This window comes from Neophocaena asiaeorientalis, unplaced genomic scaffold, assembly GCF_003031525.2.
Source record: "Neophocaena asiaeorientalis asiaeorientalis breed wild unplaced genomic scaffold, Neophocaena_asiaeorientalis_V1.1 scaffold51, whole genome shotgun sequence".
Classification (NCBI taxonomy): Eukaryota; Metazoa; Chordata; class Mammalia; order Artiodactyla; family Phocoenidae; genus Neophocaena; species Neophocaena asiaeorientalis.
In genome coordinates this window covers 2,536,399-2,556,524 of record NW_020173335.1, presented here as the reverse complement: position 1 = coordinate 2,556,524, position 20,126 = coordinate 2,536,399, and the positions used below count along the sequence as shown (strand labels likewise).

The following is a 20,126-nucleotide window of genomic DNA, read 5'->3' as shown; positions in this document are numbered from 1 at the left end:
CTTATATGGGCTGCATGAGTCCTTTTGTTGTGTGAGGGCCAACTACTGTGGGTACACTGGTAGGTGTGGCTGGCCCTCAGCCCAGTTGGTTGCCAGACCCTGCCTAGTGCAGAGGCTGCTGGCCACTGGTGGAAGGGGCCAAGTCCCAGGATGGCTGGCTGTGGGGACCATGTTGTCCCAAGACTGGTGCCCACTCACTGGTTGGTGAGGCCAGCTCCTGATGCAGCTGGCTGAAGTGCACCAGGGGGTCATGTGTCTAGTGCCAGCCCAGTGTGGAAACAGAGACTCTGCTCTTGAAGAGAGAATGCAAAATCTCACATGCTGTACAAGTGGTCTAACACTAGCTCCATGACCCCCTAATGCAGAATCAAGTCCTGGGGTGGCTAGCTGCAAGCCAGGGGGTCCTGGAGCTAGTCTTGGCCTGCTGATAGGCAGGAACAGGTTCTGCGGATACTGGGGACTGGGGGTGGGGGCTACCTATGGCTTCTGCTGGCTTGCTAGTGGATTGGGCTAGTCTCTGCGTTGCTGGCTGCTTAGCCTCGGGCATCACAGGACTGGTGACAACTGGCCTTTGGGTGAGGCCAGATTCCAGTGCTAATAGGCTAGTGGGAGGACATCAAAATGGTACTTGCTAGCGCCAGTGCCCTAGTGGCAGCATGAGCTCCTGAAAATGGCTGTTGCCAACACCTGTGACCCCAGGGTGAGAACTGCTTGCCTCCCGCCTCTCCAGGCAACTCTCCAAGATCAGCAAGAGGTCTGACCCAGGCTCCTTTCATATTACTGCCTCTGCCCTGGGCCTTGGAGTGTGTGAGATTTTGTGTGCGCCCTCTAAGAGCAGAGGCTCTGTTTCCTACAGACCTCTGGTTTTCCCAAATGCAAGTCTCACTGACCTTCAAAGCTAGAAATTCTGGGGACTCATCTTCTCTGTGCAGGATCCCCGGTCTGGGAATCCCAATGTGGGGCTTAGACCCCTCGCTCCTTGGGGAAATCTCTGCAATTGTGATTATCCTACTGTTTGTGGTCACCTACCCATGGGTGTCAGTCTCGACTCTACTGTGTCTTCACCCCTCCTCACATCACCTTGTGGTTCCTTCTTTATATCTTTAGTTGCTAGCCTTCAGGTCATTTTCATTGATAGTTTCTTTGTAAATAGTTGTGATTTTGGAAGGAGGTAGGCTCAGGGTCTTCCTTCTCCACCATCTTGGTCACCTTCAAGAGATTGTTAAAGAGATCTTTAGGAGATTCTTCTATCTGTTCAGTTTTTTAAAAAGTCACAAATATAATTTCATGAACTATTTAAACTAATACACACCTAGGTGGTGCTACAGTTGAAGAAAAGTGCATTTACCTCTAGGGGATCCTGAGTATGTAGCAACAATACAACTTAAATGTGCCCTTAAGCTCGTGTTAAATAGTAGAGCAGCTTGTGCTCAGAAGGCACTGATAGGTCTCAAAGTCTTCACCCGTGCTCTGTCATTGACTTGTCACAACAACCAATTGAACTGAACAGGATCCTGGTCCACAAATCTTCATGATACAATCTACCCACACAGAAGAATTTCTTTACAATATCATACAAATTGTATCCAGGTCTTGGAAGAAGTTAGGTTTTCAAGCTCTGAAGACAAATTTTGCTTGTTTTATTGTTTTTTTTGTAGGTCAGTGATCAAAAAATATTTGTTGCCAACATAAATGAAAAAATGAATGAATGAACATGGGGTGTGAATGTAATACATAATTTCATAATGTCCTAACTTTTTATCTGGAAGGACTCTTACCATACTTTTGACAAACTCAATAAGTATCATGTATTGATCACAGTTTGCTCACAGATTCACAACTTTTTAATTGTTTCATTTTTATTCCTTTTATTTCAGAAGCTCTTGAAAAGTACATCAAGTTGAAAGTGAACCAGCTTGCTCTCGGGCAGGACCAGAGCCATGAGCAATAATGGAACAGACCTCACCACTGGTTTCATCTCCTCTATTGTAGCCATCCTTTTGTTTGGCTCAAACTTTGTACCACTTAAAAAATATGAGACTGGCGATGGTAGTTATGCTTCCTTCATTGTTAGTCTTAAATTAATTTTAAATGTGAAGTTCACTTTTTCGGTCTTTTTTAAATGATGGCTATAAAAATGAATTTTGCTGTACCTGAAACCAAATGAATAGAGCTTAAAAAAAATCATTTGACAATGCCCATGCCATGTTATCTGACTGCTAGTCAGTGTAGGATAACCTTAATATTGTGTTTCATCATAAAGCTAGGATGGGGAAAGCCTTTTAACCATATCTGTTATGTTTAGAAAAGAAGGAAGTTAGCTCTACTGATAACACTTGTTGTGCAAACACAAATTGCCAACACGATTGATATAATAGAAAACAATTTGCACATAACACGCAATCTGTGTTTGCCTATGAGCAATTTTGACTCTGACGAGAATTAGGTGAACACAGAAAACTGCACCCAGATGAACAAAGATGCACAGTAATGCACAAAATATGCTCACACACACCCCTTCACACAACCACCAGGTCTGTTACACCACGCCCATACACATCTGGTGTTCAAACCCTCATTCACCACCTTCCCAATAATTCACAAGGTACAACACTTCTGACACCCATTTGCATAAGTCAACTTCAGATCTTTTTTAAGGTAAAGTTCCATATTTATTGCAGCATTTGTGAAGGTCTTAACCACTTAACCAGTGTAAAACTGCACTACCATCTTTTTAGGCTCCTCTCTTTCCTTAATAAGTTGTTGATGAAGTTTCTGAGTGTTGTGTCCTTAGCCCCATTTTTCCCCCTAAGCTCTGCAGGCTTTATCACCTGATTTTACACAGTACAGTGATGTTTAGGAACACACATGTCACATTATGGTAGAACTGACTGTAATGTGAATTATCGGGAAGGAGAAGCAGTAGTTGTTTTTATCTACCTGCCTTTCCTGTTAAAGCCAGGAGAAATTGGGGATGTTATGGTGAAACCCTGGTGGGAGGCATTGTGTTTTCACTCCAATTTATGTCTTTTTTTTTTTCAACTTTATCTCAGCCTTTTTTCTTATGTCTTTATACCACTAAGACAATAGAGTTACAAATCCTTTCCCTCCAGAGCCTTTCTTCTTCTCCCCTTTGGAGTTAGAACAGGAATGAAAAGTGCTAAAAAAAATAACAAAAAACATACTGAGGGTTAGAGGACCTGACTTTTGGGTGTTCTACAAGAACTGAGTGATCCCAGACAAACCTTATCCACTCTTTTGTTCTCAGTTTCTCATTTGTAAAATGAAGTTCCCTTTCATCTCTGTGTTCTTATTTTTTTTGTCTTAGAGGTTAACAGCCTTTTTTTCTCTCCTCCACCGTGAGATTGAATAGAAATAGGGAAAATTTTCCAATAGAGTCAAAAGTGCTACACTGAGTTATAACTACCTTAGTATTTTTTCCAATGTCGATGTTTTCTGTAACCTTTTAATCCCTAAACCCTCCTTCTAAGCCTCAGAAAAGTACAGATACACCTCATATCACCATGTGACCTTCAAGTAACTTGCAGAGCATAGGAAAGGGAGTAGCCCTGACCTAGAAGGCTAATTCTCAGGTCTGGAATGTCTGACTCATTGCAGACACTCAACTCCAAGTGCATGAGACCTACATATGGCCGTAAAGGACTTTATGTTTATCCCAAAATGGTGCATATGGTCCCCAAAGGTTTAAATTACTATCACGCTGTTGTGAAGTTCTTAATGCTTTGTCTTTGGTGAGGAATGGCACTAAGTATAGCATCTGAATAAAAGTATATAGTCTTGGTCTTGCCAACATTCTTTGGTAGAAAATTTTTGATCCCTGTTAAGCCGGAATGCACAGTGTAGAGCAAGCTGTGGAGTCCAGTTGAGTTTAAATTCCAGTTTTACAGACTGTTAGCTATTTGGACAAGTTGCTTCATCTCCGATTCATTTTCTGTCTTTGAATTAGGGTTAATTATGTTGCATAGTAGTTACAAGAAGTATAATAAACATGTAAAGTGCCTGGCATAGAGGCATGCAATAAATTGTGACCATTACTATAATAATTCATTGATATTCCTAAACGCACTAATTTCCTTAGATGAGTTTGAACCAATGACACCAATTTTTTTTTTATTTCCAGGAATGTTTCTCCAGTGGGTTCTTTGTGCTGCCATATGGTTGGTTGCCTTGGTGGTCAATCTGATATTACATTGCCCTAAGTTTTGGCCTTTTGCAATGGTTGGGGGCTGCATTTGGGCAACAGGTAATATTTGATATAATTTATTCTTTAATCATTTTATGCTATGATCCAAATAAATCTGGTTCATAGTAGAAGGAAACTAAATGAACAATTTAGTTTCTTTCATTTATATGCTCCATAAATATTTTTGGTACATTTCCTGACTCTTTCCTTTTAATGATTTCTTTCTTAGTTCCTGGTAGATAATTGTGATAGTAAAATTATTACTATATATTATATGTATAATTATATAAAATTATTATAGGAAAAATGTTTCACTCGCTATCTGTTCAAGCATAACTCATATATTAGTTTAAGTGCTCTGGTCTTTCTTTCTTTCTCTCCCATTATGTTTGTCAGAAAATATTTATTAAATAGTCGTTTCTACTACTATCATCTTTAGGACTTGTCCTTAAAAGTAGACAAACACAGACACATTATCATTTCAAAAGCACTGGCAGAGAAACAGAAGCAAACAAAAATCTTCCCTCTGTTGCCTTCTCACTGTTGCCTGAAGTTATATAACTAGAATTTACACCTTTGCTTGGCCAATCAGGAATGCTTTTCTTCTCTTACTATAAATGCACCCCAGGAGAGTTTTCTTCTCTTTAGCAAAGAGAATCCCAAGTATCAAGGCTCTCTAGAGGCAGTTTGATTAAAAGCAAATGAATTTTTAAACGTTAAAAATGTATTGGGTAACTACTTAATTTGAATCTCTACAGAATTAAGTGATTTAGTGAAGATGATGAGTTGGAGGACAAAAGAGTTAACTTTTAAATTTCCACTAGAGTTGTAATTATTATAGCTCACTTATACCTTAGTATGCTTATGATTGTCATGTCTAATGGGAGAGGGGAACAGAGAAAGCAACCTTTCATCCTGCAGATCTTGACAACCACCATAGTATCTATATTCACCCAGCAGGTCCCACTGGGAGTCGGTGGGTTAGAGTCTAGTTTGAGAACTGCTGCAGACGGGGATGCTGTAGGTTACAGTAGCTGATTGGATGTGAGGAGCAGAGGAAAGGGAGGACCCAATGGTAATGTAGGGATTTTCTCGTGAGTGATTGGAAGAGTGATGGTGTCATTGACTTGGATGAGGAAAACAGGGAAGAGAACGTGTCCGAAAGGGAAAATAATGAGTTCAGCTGGAAACTTTTGAGCTGAAAGTTCCTGGTGTTGGAAATTTCTTTTTTTCTTTTTATAAATTTATTTATTTTTGGCTGTGTTGGGTCTTCATTGGTGCATGCAGGCTTTCTCTAGTTGCAGCGAGCGGGGGCTACTCTTCGTTGTGGTGCCCAGGCTTCTCATTGCAGTGGCTTCTCTTGTTGTGGAGCACGGGCTCTAGGCGTGTGGGCTTCAGTAGTTGTGGCTCGCGGGCTCAGCAGTTGGGGTGCACGGGCTCTAGAGCGCAGGCTCAGTAGTTGTGGCGCACGGGCTTAGCTGCTCCGCGGCACGTGGGATCTTCCCAGACCAGGGCACGAACCCGTGTCCCCTGCATTGGCAGGTGGATTCTTAACCACTGAGCCACCAGGGAAGCCCAGGAAATTTCTTATCGGCACTAAAACTCTGGAGAAGGTCCAGGCTAGTACTGGGAGCATGTGACTCTAGCTGATAGCTGAAACCATGAAACTAGTCAAGTACCCAAAGAAGAATGTAGCAGGAGGAGGGGTGTGTTCTAGGGAAAATATTCAGAGGGCATCTAAATCCGGAAGGTGTGATGTGAAAGAGCAGCCAGAGAAAGAGAGAAACAGGAGGCAACTGGGAGATGAAGAGATCTTGGAAACCAAGAGAGGGAACCTTTCCAGAGGAGATTGACTGAGACCAGACAGCCAATCAAGAACTGGAAAGACCAACCATGAATTTAGTCCTGAGCACGAAGCACTGGGTGCAGGACTCCAGAAGACAAGTGGGTGAGCATGGGAGAGCAAAGTCTGGGGCCGTACTGGGACAGGGACATCTGCCAGTGGTCGAGTCGTAGGGGATGGTCACTACTGATTTTATCATTGACCAGCTTCTGCAAAAAGACATAAAACAGAGACCTAAGCTAAGGACGAAGAACATTGGTGCAGTTCGGCAAGGAGCTAATCCAACATTTTCTCTGTAGGATTTTGCCCTAAGCCTGGCTCTTTCAGCAGTCATAATCCTGAGTTGAATGCCAAAACAGCGGCTGTTTTATTTTTAAAATGACGAATTGTGCTTTACTAAGTTTGTCCAAATCCCATAAGCTTTTTTTTTCATTTTTATTAAACCTTTATTTTGTTTTCTTTTTTAAAATTTTTATTGGGTTGTAGTTGATTTACAATGTTGTGTTAGTTTCTGCTGTACAGCAAAGTGAATCAGTTATACATATATGTATAACCACTCTTTTTTAAGATTCTGTTCCCATATAGATCATTACAGAGAATTCAGTAGAGTTCCCTGTGCTGTACAGTATGTCCTTATTAGTTATCTATTTTATATATAGTACTGTGTATACGTCAATCCCACTCTTCCAATTTATCCCTCCACCCCCCCTTACCCCCTGATAACCATAAATTTATTTTCTACATCTGTAACTCTATTTCTGTTTTGCAGATAAGTTTATTTGTAGCCTTCTTTTAGGTTCCACATGTGAGCAATATCATATGATATTTGTCTCTGTCTGACTTACTTCACTTAGTATGATCATCTCTAGGTCCATCCACGTTGGTGCAAATGGCATTACTTCATTCCTTTTTATGGCTGAGTAATATTCCATTGTATATACGTACCACATCTTCTTTATCCACTCCTCTGTTGATGGACATTTAGGGTGCTTCCATGGCTATTGAAAATGCAAATCAAAACTACAATGAGGGGTGAGCTGTGACAAAGCGAGAGAGAGGCATGGACATATATACACCACCAAACGTAAGGTAGATAGCTAGTAGGAAGCAGCCGCATAGCACAGGGAGATCAGCTCGGTGCTTTGTGACCACCTAGAGGGGTGGGACAGGGAGGGTGGGAGGGAGGGAGACGCAAGAGGGAAGAGATATGGGAACAGATGTATATGTATAACTGATTCACTTTGTTATAAAGCAGAAACTAACACACCATTGTAAAGCAATTATACCCCAATAAAGATGTTAAAAAAAACAAACAAAGAACTACAATGGGGTATCACCTCACACCGTCAGAATGGCCATCATCAAAAAACCTGCAAACAATAAATGCTGGCGAAGATGTGGAGAAAAGGGAACCTTCCCATGAGCTTCAGTTGAAATTAAAATAAAAATTAATTCAATTGATAAACTTGTTTTCTGTATTGGAAATAACACCTTTCTTCTGTATATTTCATCTACAGGAAACATTGCGGTTGTCCCAATTATCAAAACCATTGGTTTGGGCCTTGGAATCTTAATCTGGGGATCATTTAATGCCTTAATCGGCTGGGCAAGCTCAAGGTAACACAAAGCAAAGTGTTTCAACTATGATTCTCTGCACTCACCCTCTGTGTAAGGCCAGTGCTAAGAATGGGACTAGCTGAGAGGAATAATGCTTGGTTCCTACCCTCACAGAGGCCACTACTGGTAAGGCGTACACATAACATATGCTACCTTGAATTACTATTTCCCTTAAGTTCTAAAGAAGTGATCTGACACTCTGATCAAGATAAAGTAAAGGATTGTCTCTAGGGAACAAATAGAGCGAGAGAAAGGACACTGATATTTATGTTCCCTTTCTATGTGTGGCAATTTGCTGGACATATTATGTACATTATTCCCATCTCATTTTCACAACTATATGAGGTAAGTGCTATCTTATAAGAGAATTGGCACACAAAGAAGATGAGGAACTTGCTGAAGTTCACAGAGCTAATCAGCCATATTCAAACCCAAGCCTGCTGGTTCTAAAGCCCACATTCTTCCCTCTGGGGTCTGAGCCAGTGTCAGCAAACCCTGGTCCAGCTTCCCAGCCATTTTTGTAAATAAAGTGATATTGGAACACAGCCAAACACATCCGTTTAAGGAGTGTCTGTGGCTGCTTGTTCCCTATAATGGTAGAGGTGAGTAGTTGCAAGAGGCCACCTAGCCCGCAAAGCCTAAAATATTTACCCGCTGGCCCTTAAAGGGAAAGTTTGCCAACCTGCAGCTCTAGAGCTGAGCTGTCCAGATAGGGTCCCCACAAGCCACATGTGGCCATGTGTATTTAAATTTAAATTAATTAAAATGTGATAAAGTTAAGCATCAAGTTCCTCGGCTGCACTGGCCACGTGTCAAGTGCTCTATCGCCGTATCTGGCGGAAGCTGCCCTATTGTCTGTTGCAGCCTGGGAACAGCTTCATCATCTGAGAAGATCCTTTTGGACTGCACCACCCTCAGTCAGCATTAAGACGAACATTCAAGTTGAGTTTGGGAAAATAAATAGAAAGGGGGCTTTTACTCTAACCTTGCTTTCCGGGCCCCTCTTCCCACTCAAAATACTACAACAACCTCCGTTATAACAAAGCCAGCTAAGTTCCAGTACATTCTTTCCTGTCCTTTCCTCATCCCCGCCCTGCTTTTTACAAGTGCTATTTTCTTTTTCCTGTCCTTGCCTCCTTTCTCTGGCCCTGGGTGGTTCACAGTGATTGTCGGTGATGATCACTACAACCTCAAGACATGGGAAAAAAAAAAAAAAAGAATTTAAAGGGATGCCAAAGAGCAGGGATCTTTAACCAAGCAGTTATTGAAGTCTATTTCAAGTATTATACACAACAGCAGTCAACTCGTCAGCATTCAATTACCCACTTAATCTATTTTTTCTTCCTTCTTCCTTAGTCTTAATGAGAAAGGGACTTTTCTTTTAGACAAGTACTTTTACATATACTAGCTCATTTAACCTTAAGAAACCTGTACGTGAGGTATAATTGCATGTATAATTGTTCCAGTTTTAAACATGGGAAATTGAGACACAATAAAGATAGTTAACTTATCCAAGTCACAGGTAGGAGGTGAGGGACCTAGGATTTCAATCCAGGAATCTGACCCCGAGTCCATGGCCTTAAGCACTGTGATGAACACATATTTAACAATATCTACTTTGATATGACTCTTTCAATTTCCAGGTTTGGCTGGTTTGGAATGGATGCAGAAGAGGTGTCAAAACCACTGCTCAATTATATCGGAGCCGGGCTGTCAGTAGTAAGGTACATGGCCATTTCTTATGATTTAACTCTTCTTCCCAACATTCAGGACACTTGCTAAAGATCCTGATGTGTGGACATTGCTTTACACCCACGTCTCATCAATCAACATGATTTTTTCTCAGATGCTTCATTTACATTGACAGGCATGGCTTCAGGGGACAGAAAGTATCAGCTCTGGGGTCAGGGGCCCCAGCCTCAGTGGTCAAAAGCTCTGAGACCCTGGGAAACCTTTTAGCTGCTGTGAAGCTCATTTTCATTATCTGTAATATTCAGAAAAATCATAAGACACAGCTCATAAATGAGGATCAAATGGAGTTAAAGTATTTTGCGAACTAGAAAATGCTGTAAGTCAACGTTATTCTGGCTTCCTGATGCTCTGAAATAGCCACTGATTCTCTCTTATTACTCATGTATTCTTTGCCACTCAGTTTCCACTCTCCTGCCACGTCACTCAGCTCTTCTCAACCCGCTCACGTAACAACTCTCTCACCTGTGACAACACACACTCATGTAAATACCTGTTCGGGGATGTCTAGTTATATTCACTGTCTGAATGGCAGTGTTCAGTCCATAAAACCATCACAGAATTAGGTCACCTTAGATTCAGTCCCTTTTCCTCTCTAGAATCCATCTGTATTTCCTGTCAGCACCTCTCATAATGGATAGTGTTGCCTGCGAAGATTTTAGTACTTTTTTATTTTTCAGGGAAAGAACACTATATTTCCCTTCCTCCTGCAGCTGATGGCTTTTCTCCAGCCACATTCAGGAACAATCTCTTTGTTGTTGAAATGTTGCCTTAGAGAGTTCTTCCAGGCCAATCGGAGAGGAAATAACATTGATTATTCTAAAATAGCAGATTCTTGACATTTTTGGTTAGAGGCAATTTTGTATATTTTGTACAATTCACAGAGCATTCAAGCTTTGAAGAACTCTCTCAGAAAACATTTCTTTACGCCCCAGAATTGGAATGTAGAATGCCTTCGTCTTGACTTAATGATAATTTGAGGCCAATTTATCTACTCCATCAGGCTTTGTTTTTCTCCATGTTCCTTCTCCCTTTAGAAAATGTACATTCTCTAAAATTACAAATTATTCACGTTCTATCACTTCTACTTGTGTGACCTTGGGCAAATCACTTAATTTCTCTAAACCTTGGTTTCTTCATCTGGGGATAAAGTGGGGATAATAATTGCACCAGCCTCATAGGATATTTTGAGGATTAAATAAATATGTTCAGTGCTATGTATAGTGCTAGACACATGGCTAATGCTCTATATGGTGGGTAATTTTAATTACACTAGTCACTCTTTTAATTAATAACTATTTCATGTTTGGTTTCTGTTACCCCTTTTGGTCTATGTTGTCCAACTCAACAGTTAACTAGCCAGCATGTCTGGGGGTCACCCAACTTAGTCTGGATCTTGGTCTGAGGCAGGAAAATGCAGTGATCTCTTCTGTGGTGCATCCTGGCTCTCTTCTAAGTTTCTTTTGTTGACCTGAAATAAATAGATGGCCAGATTGTCCCCAGCAAAAATGGGTTTATTCAGGATCAGCAGAGAATTGCAGTTCAGGGTCTGCAACCATGGCGAGCCAGTACAAGTCCCTCACATCAAGCGAAGGAGAATGCTTTTATAGAGGACACAAGGAAGTTGGGAGGGTTATAGTAAACAAGGAGTCCATGGCTGTCCATTGGCTGAGGCCTGGCCAGGAAGGAAGAGGGGTCTGTCTCTTTCCCGTTGGGCTCTGCTATGATCACAGGGTATGTGAGCTCCCCATTCTGGTCTCTCGACTCTATTTAACTGAGTTTTCTGTTTGTTAATATTTTTTACCCTTTACTAAAATGAATTTCTGGAACCTTTCCATTTTAACTCCATTAAATCAGTTTGTTCTGAAGAGAATTCATTGAAATGACTTGGAGTTTCATAGCCAGTATAAGGAAACTTGGAATCTGGTTACATTGGTTTAGGATGTTGCTTTTCTTTTTAAAATGGAAACAATTGCTCCCATCCTCTGTATAGTCAACTGTAAAGCGTTGCTAAGGTCATGTCTAGCCTTACATCTTCCCTACGTGTTATCCAGGTTAAGTATCAGTCAGTTTCCATATCCAAGACCACCCCAGGCATCTTGAACAGCAGAGGATTTAGCACAGGGAATTGTTGACAAAAAATGTTATAAAGCCCAAAAGAGCAAAGGGAGAAGGTGGCATCACCCAAAGCCCAGGGCACCCACCCCAGCTGGCACTGTGGGGAGAAATGTGTCTGCCTTGAGCTGCTGACACCCCTGCAGCCACCCAAGGCAAGATGATGCCCGACCTCACCCCACCCCCACCGTTGGCAAAGCCGAGATGAAGCACAGTTTGGGCAAATGTAGTTTTCAGTCTTCTAGTCCCCATGGTTCAGGGTGGAAGTGGAGTGGATGCCAAGAAACAAAGTCCAGGACACTCTTAGACATGCTTCAGTGAAGATCCAGGAGTCGGAGTTCACAAGAAGACAGATTTCCTTTTCAATTAGAAAAAGGCTTTGAGAACTTCCCTGGTGGCACAGTGGTTAAGAATCCACCTGCCAATGCAGGGGACACTGGTTCAAGCCCTGGTCCGAGAAGAGCTCACATGTCTCGGAGCAAATAAGCCCATGTGCCACAACTACTGCACCTGCACTCTAGAGCGCTCGGGCCACAACTACTGAGCACACGTGCCACAACTACTGAGCACACGCGCCACAACTACTGAGCCCACGAGCCACAACTACTGAAGCCCGCGTGCCTAGATCCTGCGCTCCGTAACAAGAGAAGCCACAGAAGTGAGAAGCCCGCGAACCACAAGGAAGATTAGCCCCCACTCGCAGCAACTAGAGAAAGCCCGCACACAGCAATGAAGACCCAACGCAGCCAAAAATAAATAAATTAAAATTTTTTAAAAAAAGGCTTTGAATTATCCTTGAATCTACTCTCCATTCTTTTCTCTACTTCCTTAACTTGCTTCCTCTGTAGAGTTGTGTTGTGAGGAAACCCAGATCTTTGATTCTAGCGGTTAGCTTTCTTCAGAGCCACAGTCCTTACGTAGAACTGCGGATCAGGCTAAATATCTCGACATGCATGCCCCCTGGGTGCCTCCTACTCCGTCTCAGGTGGGGCTACCTGTGGAAGGGGAACCTGCCAGGTCAGGCACAAGGTCAGCCCTGCACAAACCCTGGGCTGCTGGTTCCTTTCTATTTGCCTTCAACATTTCCCAGTCAGAATTACATTTCTTACTTTAGCCTTCCCTGAAAGTTGGTCCCTCTTCCTGCGTTCCTTCTCTCCGTAGAAGGTATTAGCCACAGTCATTCAAATTCAGAACCTCGGGCATCTTGAATTTTTTTCCTTTGTACCTGACCCCATATCAAATCCTGTAAAATTCTTTCTGAATCTTTCAGAGGTTCCTCCTCTCCTTTCCCTCGGTCCTATACTACCTGCCCACCTGTATACAGTTGTAAAAATCTCACATCTCAGTTCCCTAGTTCCATTCTTTCTTGTTGCCAGTATGACTTGCTTGTATCTGCTCTCAAATCAGGACATCGCTCTTCTATTTAGGAACCCCTGAAGGCTCCCCACTGGATTCAGAATAAATCTGTCTCCTTAATCCAGCATGTCCTCCACAGTTAGAGATTCAACACTTCTTCCTAGCACAGTTTCGCCCGGGGTTGTCAGTTCACTGACCCAGGATTACTTATCATACCCGACAGACACTTCCTTCAGCCCCCAAAGCCCTTTCCTCTGCCTCCCTGAAATATCACTTAAGATTTCCCATTCTATATGATGTTTTCTTGATTTTCTTCTTCTAATTATCAATAGAATGAGTCTCCCCTAAACTCCCATTGTATTTTGCACTTCTTCTATTGCCCACATTCTCAGGGTCTGTGTTGTATTACTCAGACAACCCTCTTTATCCTTAAACTATGAGACCCTGAAGGACAAAGTCTGTTATTTTCTTTGTGCACCATTTCTCCCACCATCACTATCAGACTTCACTGCACAGCGCTTGACATATAATAGAGGCTTGCTGAAATCAGTCGTCAGTGTAGACACACACGTGAGTTTTACTAATAGGAATGTACATAGGGTTACAAATCTAGGGAAATTGGAAAGGTCGAAATTATAGAGAAGTACCCTTGCGTATAACATATTGATTTATTTTTAAAGTTTCCCATGCTTTTGAAAGCATTCGCAGACTCGATCATGGAACTTTGTGTTTGACATACTGTACCAAGGTCTTCAAGTCTGTAGCCCAGAAGACCTTGTGTTCTATTTGGCTTTATGTTCATATCCATAAGATACATCTCATTACCTCGTCCTAACTCAGTGCCACCAGATTCCCTCTTGACCTAATCGAGCTGGATTCTTCTTTCTGACTCACCCATTTCACGTCTAGTATACAGGCTCAGACCACTGATTCCTTAGTCTTCATTTCTTCCTCATGCTCAGCACCCCATCTCCCATCCAATTTGTAGTGAAACTTCTCAACTGACTAACGTATTTTGAGATTTTATCATGTGCCAAAAAATACCCCGAGAATTTTGTAGCCATTACTATTTAATTCTCCTCACAGTTCTGTAAAGTGGGTATATCTCCATTTTTTATTTTATTTATTTATATTTATTTATTTATTCATTTAAAAGAATTTTTGGCTGCGTTGGGTCTTCGTTGCTGCGCGTGGGCTTTCTCTAGTTGTGGTGAGGAGCGGGGGCAACTCTATGTTGTGGTGCGCGGGCTTCTCATTGCGGTGGCTTCCTTGTTGCGGAGCCCGGGCTCTAGGCACACAGGTTTCAGTAGTTGTGGCTCGTGGGCTCAGTAGTTGTGGCACGTGGGCTTCAGTAGTTGTGGCTCACGGGTTCTAGAGTGCAGACTCAGTAGTTGTGGTGCGCAGACTTAGTTGCTCTGTGGCATGTGGGAGCTTCCCAGACCAAGGCTTGAACCCGTGTCCCCTGCATTGGCGGGCGATTCTCAACCACTGTGCCACCAAGGAAGTCCCTCCCCAATTTTTAGATGAAAAAAGTTGAGGGTCAGAGAGGTTAAGTGATTTGTTGGAGGGTCACACAGTTGTTTGAAGAAGCACTCTAGGGCTTTTCTCTGTGTCCTTCAAGTATATTTCTAACATATCATCCTCTATTGCTATTAGAAAAACAGATGGGTCTATACAAAGCAGAGGGTTTTCATGGTAACTTTGAGGAGAAAATGCAGTTGCAGTGTCTAATGTTAGCTTTGTGAATTAACATATATATGAGCACACACACATGCCTATTTAACAATTAAGATAGACACATATAATCAGGTTTTATGCATTCAATTTTACTGAGTGTCAGGTACTTCGAGGACCTTGAAGCAGATGGAAAATGTGGTTCCTATCTTCTATTGAATTGGAAAGTCTTTAGAGAAAAAAGATTACATGGACCTGTGGCAGATGGTCTGGACCATGTGATGACGATTCTCAGTGTTTTGGGAATTCAGAGAAGAGGACAATAGGGAAGGACCAGCCGGGGGTGGGGCTCCCTTCTCACAGTCAGCACTTCACGTCTTCTCTAGTTTGGGTAAGAGGTGAGGACACGGTATGTCCAGCTAAGGAAGGCTCACAAGCGGGACGTACAAGCTTGGAGCAGGGGCTGGTCAGGGAAAGAAGTCCATGGGAGAATTATGTTGAGAAAGGTTGAACAGGGCATGAAGCAGAGAGCAGTAAAAATCAAAGCGAAACTTGAATTTCCTATGGAAGGGAATATGGAACCATTCGCGTTTATAAAGCAGCCAAGAGACTGAACTAAGGAAGCTAACTCGACATTTTAAATTTTTGTACAAAAGATAGCATATCTGGGTTCACTAGTCTGCACTCAGCTACCTATACTATTTCAGTCTCATGTGTGCTTTGAAAACTTCTTATATTGCTTTAACTTTTGAACCACGCAAGTGTTTTTAAAAAGGAATATCAGAAGAATACCAACGTTGTTAGTTTCCTTCAGTTAATTTAATATTTTAACACATTTTAGCAGTTTGGCGTGGTTCAAAAGTCAAGGTCAGTGAGGCATTTGTTACAAAGATACTGGACATGAATAGTCAGTGCCTTGGGAGAGAGAGGTTAAAGGGCAAAAAGGCATTAGGCTTACGTGTGTTTTTATCTCTTAAAATATACTCTGGAGATCTTTCCATATCACAGCACAGAGGGCATCCTCATTCCTTTTTTATGGCTGTGTCATATTCCACTGGATGATCATGAAGGTCGGCTCACCTGAGTGTGGCTGTGCTTGTGTTAGAGGTCCTGGAGCGGGACTGGTAGGGACAAGAGTGGACACACCTATGCCTTTAGTACATGGCCTCAGGGTCTCCTCTGCAGGGGTCACACAGTTCTGCACTCACACCAGTGGTACTTATCTCCTCGAGTTTGTCCAATTGAGGATGTTAAGCTTTTTGGGGGGGGTTGTCAATAGAACAGGTGAGATATATTATCTCAAGGTGTTTCCATTTGTGTTTTTTACCATGTGGTTCCAGGGTTAAGCATGAGTAAAAAGAAAGATGGGGCCATTGACTGAAACAAGAAAATCAGGAGAAAGATCTGATTTGGGAGGGAAGCTTAGGAGTCTAGCTTTTAAGCTGTTGTAATTAAAGACAAGGAGAGATGTCAAAGAGAACAGCAGTGCTGGAGAAATGGCAGGACCCCTGAAGAGGCAGTTTGGAAGTAATCATCGTATCATTAAGATACGATGTCTTCCCTTAAATTCAGCCAACTTAATGTGAACCAGGGTTGTGATAAATGTCACTAAAATTTATTTTCTTTGCAGCGCTTTCATATTTTTGTTCATCAAAAGCAAAATACCAAATAACACATATTCTGTGGACACCACACCATTAATAACAGAGCATGTGAGTAGAGAATGAGAACCACCTTGATCTGAAACATATAATTAAGACAAAAGGAAAATGCATGAATTTGAACGCAGATAAGAGGGTAAAGGGGTATTTTTTTTAACTCAGGGCTATCTGAAATATTTTAGCATATTTATTATGGCTAGGTCTATGTAGCCATCAATATTTCCACAGTAAAGATGCTCAACAAATACAGAGGTCTACTTCTTTTTATTAACGGTAGATCCCTACTAGGAGATGTGCACACAAGCCCATATTTTGAAGTAACTTAAGGATTTCCGCAGTACGGGAACACTGAATACTGAGAAGGAACACGAAAATGACTTTAGAAAGGGGGAGGAAGGAGGCTTTAAAGTAGGATTGGGAGAGGGCAGGGGCCACAGATAAGACAAAGCCAGTGAAAGGGTAAATCAAACCACACGAAAGTGGGAACTAGACTTGACTTTCTTCTATTTCTCTTTTCTGCCGTATCCCATTCTTCACCTTCACTCAAAGGTGAAGACAGGAAATAAGTAAGGAGTCACTGTTTTGACCCTGAAGAACATAAATTAGTCTGGAATAGCAAGTCTAGGTTAAACAGGGGCAATCTTTACAAGACGGCCCGCAGCACTAGTGCCAGTGGCTCCATATACAGAAGTGGTTCCAGGGCAAACTGCCACGGCCATGAGCACAGACTCCAGCACCACGGATGCTGAGTGTCTCGTGCGTCTGCCCAGGGCCCAGTGCTGGCTGCCGCCACCTCCCACCCACACACTGAGGCGCTGCCTCCCTGGAAGGCACTGCCTCTACTCCTTACTTCAAAATGAATCGTTTCTTCCCCTATCAAAACTCTTATCAACTAAGGTGACAGAAACCTTAGTTAAATTGACACTAAAGTCAAATAATAAGTAGCTTAGGTGTTAGAGGAAAGAGATGTATTGATCCGTAGGCCTCTCTGATCAGGGAGATGTTTCAGAGAGAATGAAGGAGTGAGACGGGGAGAAGGTGTCTGGTATTCCTTGCCCACATTAGGGGGGTGGGGAAGAAAGGAAAATAAATGCAACTTGGTAAAAGCTACAGAGAAGGCTAACGACCTTAGATTTTTCCATCAAGATGGAAGTATGTAAGCAAACTTAAGTTTAAAGATACATAAAAAGTATTGGTCACGATGCTGCCATACATCACGAGCTGCTCGTGGGGTGAGAAAGCATGATTGCCAAAGGAAAGCTTGATTTAGCACGTAACGAAGAATTCAAATGTACAATAGTTTCTCATCTCTTGTGAAAGCATTAGGAGTACGGCATCAAGGAAACTTCAGCTAGGAGACAAAGATGCTTACATTCAATAGCAGAAATATTACGAATTTGCTCATAACTTTTCCTGACTTAGAATATTAGCTAATCTCAAAACAAGGCTGGAAATGTTTCGTTAGCTAATTTAGTTAAAGAATCTGGATAAAAATATGCCTATTGATCTTAGGTATTCCATAGTAGAAGAGTCTAAGTTCTAATTTCTTTACAAGTTATTAAAATTTGCAAATAGAATGCAAGCATTAATAACTTTTGTTAGCTTTGACAGGTGTATCAAAATAGCCATTTAATAAACTGTGAAAAACATTTAAACAGAGAAGTTGCCCACTGCCAGACCATTCTGAGTGACAGAGAAACAGAATCAGAAACATTTGAGTCTAGAGATGCCCACAGAATCAGTATGCAGGGTGACATGGTCATATTTTAAAGTGCGTTTGAGAGAGAAGAGAAAAATGCTGAACATCTTCTTGTCACCAGTGTGGTTATCAATTGAATGCTGTTTTCCTTTTGATTTTTGCCAATGTTTTCAACAGGTGGTTAACAAAACTCAAGACCCCGATCCTGAACATTCCTGGGTGGATAAACTTTCTACAGTGCAAAACCGCTTAGTGTAAGAAAAGGTTCTCTTATTCTGTTTTATATTTGGTTAAAGCAAGAGTGAAGTAATATTCTTCTGAGTTCAAGACGAAAATGGTAACACAAGCTTTGACTTCCTAGCTCCATGGTAGAGAGACTTTCGGGTGGCTTGCTGAATTTTAAGGTACAGAGGGCCTGGCTCTCAGTGCTCCAAGGAATTCCTAAGCCACTGCAGTGTCTCTAGCCAATAAGTAGCTGACAAAAGCAATCTCATTTTGCAGGACTTTCGTGCCTAAAGTAAAAGTAAAGTTAAAAAAGAAAAAGCAAAGTAAAGTAAAACCATAGGCCACAGAGTATAATGGCCAGTATGCTCCCAGCCATCCCAATCGAATTAGGTCCACGTCTCCATTACATTACCCAGGATGCTCTCCACCGGAAATCCCTCCACTCGTGTGTCAGACAGTTTTATAACCCCAAGATATTTATTGTCAAATATAGTAGAGTATTTTGTGTCTGTGTCGGCCCTGGCGCCCACCCCCAATTCTTTGTATCAAGACCAGGAGAGTTAGGCTCAATGACAGCCCTTATATTTTAGGGTTTGGGGGGCTGACAGAGAAATAGGAGAATGTTTATGTTTTATGTATGAAAATTTTGTATATTTTATATAAGAAATATGGATATGTAATAGTATGTAGCTTGCATTTTTCAGTTGAGGGAGTTTTAGACTTTCTGTGGTCACACCTCAAGAATAGAAGGCATGTCCTCTGTTAGTATATACAATGACCTCACAGTGGGAAAGAGGCAGTACTGGGCGCATAATAGATGCTCAATAAATATTTGAATAAATGGAATGAATGAAAGAATGAACTAACCCACACGCTTTGGAAGAAATAAATATGTTGCTATTTTTGCTTTGGAATAAAATAGATATATCAAACAAAACATTTTTCACAAAGCATTGCCTTTGTTAAGGGAATATTTGTTAAGAAGAATGTTTTCAGTTGTCTCATTGGCCAGCCTAGTCTATTAATCTGGTCCACGTTTGGGACCCTCCTCCAGGACTAGATGGTCTAGGCCTCCCCAGGATGCAGGGGTTTCCATCATGAACAGAGCTCACTGGCCATGTGAGTGCCTACAGTCTCATATTCCTTAAAACACCACTAAAATAGACTTTTTTTTGGGGGGGGGGCACACCCCGTGGCATGTGGGAATCTTAGTTCCCCAGCCAGGGATCGAACCCATGCCCCCTACAGTGGAAGCGTGGAGTCTTAACCACTGGACCATCAGGGAAGTCCCTAAGCATTTGTTTTCAAGCTTGGAAAGGTATGGTTTTTGCCTAAAACTCTTCCCTGTTTCATGCTATTGTCCTTTATATTAAGCCAAAGGGATTGTTGCAAAATATTATTCACCTCCCTGCCAAAACCACTGGAAACACTTGCTTCACGCAGATATGGCCCAAGTCTGAGGGATCAACGTGACCCTAGTGCTTAAGGCAAAACGTTTTCTTCTTACAGGAAGTAATGTCTTACCTGAAATATTCCAATTATTTTGTTAGGGAATTCCCTGGCGGTCCAGGGTTAAGACTTGGCGCTTTCACTGCAGGGGGCCGGGGTTCAATCCCTGGTCTGGGAACTACGATCCTACAGGTTGTCGGCACAAAAAAAAAAAAAAAAAAAAAAAGGTTTCTTAAATTATGTTATTAAATCAGCACTTCCCCTTGACCATGCCTAAGACATAGGCAAGTCTGTGGATCTCAGGAGTTGTTTTGAACAAATGTGTGTTTGGTCCTTAGTCTATTCTAGTCATTATTATTATCTGTGCTATTGTCACAGAGGGTTTAAAAAAGAAGCATAGGGCACGGTGTCAGTCTACAAATACTGCATAATTTAATGAGAGAGCCAGGTTTATTTATGTCGCCTGTAGAATATGATGGCAATATTCCCACCTACGTCATGACAATTTATCATGATAATCCATTGCAGCATCTG

The 20,126-nt window shown here is 41.8% G+C and overlaps 1 protein-coding gene across 6 annotated transcripts in view; it reads left to right on the top strand.

The window, feature by feature from the left end:
* Nucleotides 1-20,126, top strand: part of TMEM144 (transmembrane protein 144) — a 42,525-nt gene that overhangs the window by 5,895 nt on the left and 16,504 nt on the right. For 2 of the 6 annotated variants that reach the window (XM_024746184.1, XM_024746183.1), the window contains 6 exons: nt 1,878-2,049; nt 4,142-4,264; nt 7,565-7,664; nt 9,308-9,388; nt 16,189-16,270; nt 18,096-18,172. In XM_024746184.1, coding sequence (XP_024601952.1) covers nt 1,941-2,049; nt 4,142-4,264; nt 7,565-7,664; nt 9,308-9,388; nt 16,189-16,270; nt 18,096-18,172 — 572 coding nt within the window. In that variant the 5' untranslated portion in view covers nt 1,878-1,940. Of the gene's footprint in view, nt 1-1,508; nt 2,070-4,141; nt 4,265-5,760; nt 6,153-7,564; nt 7,665-9,307; nt 9,389-16,188; nt 16,271-18,095; nt 18,173-20,126 lie in introns of those variants that run through there. The other 4 variants (XM_024746185.1, XM_024746186.1, XM_024746187.1 and 1 more) reach the window with 4 other exon arrangements.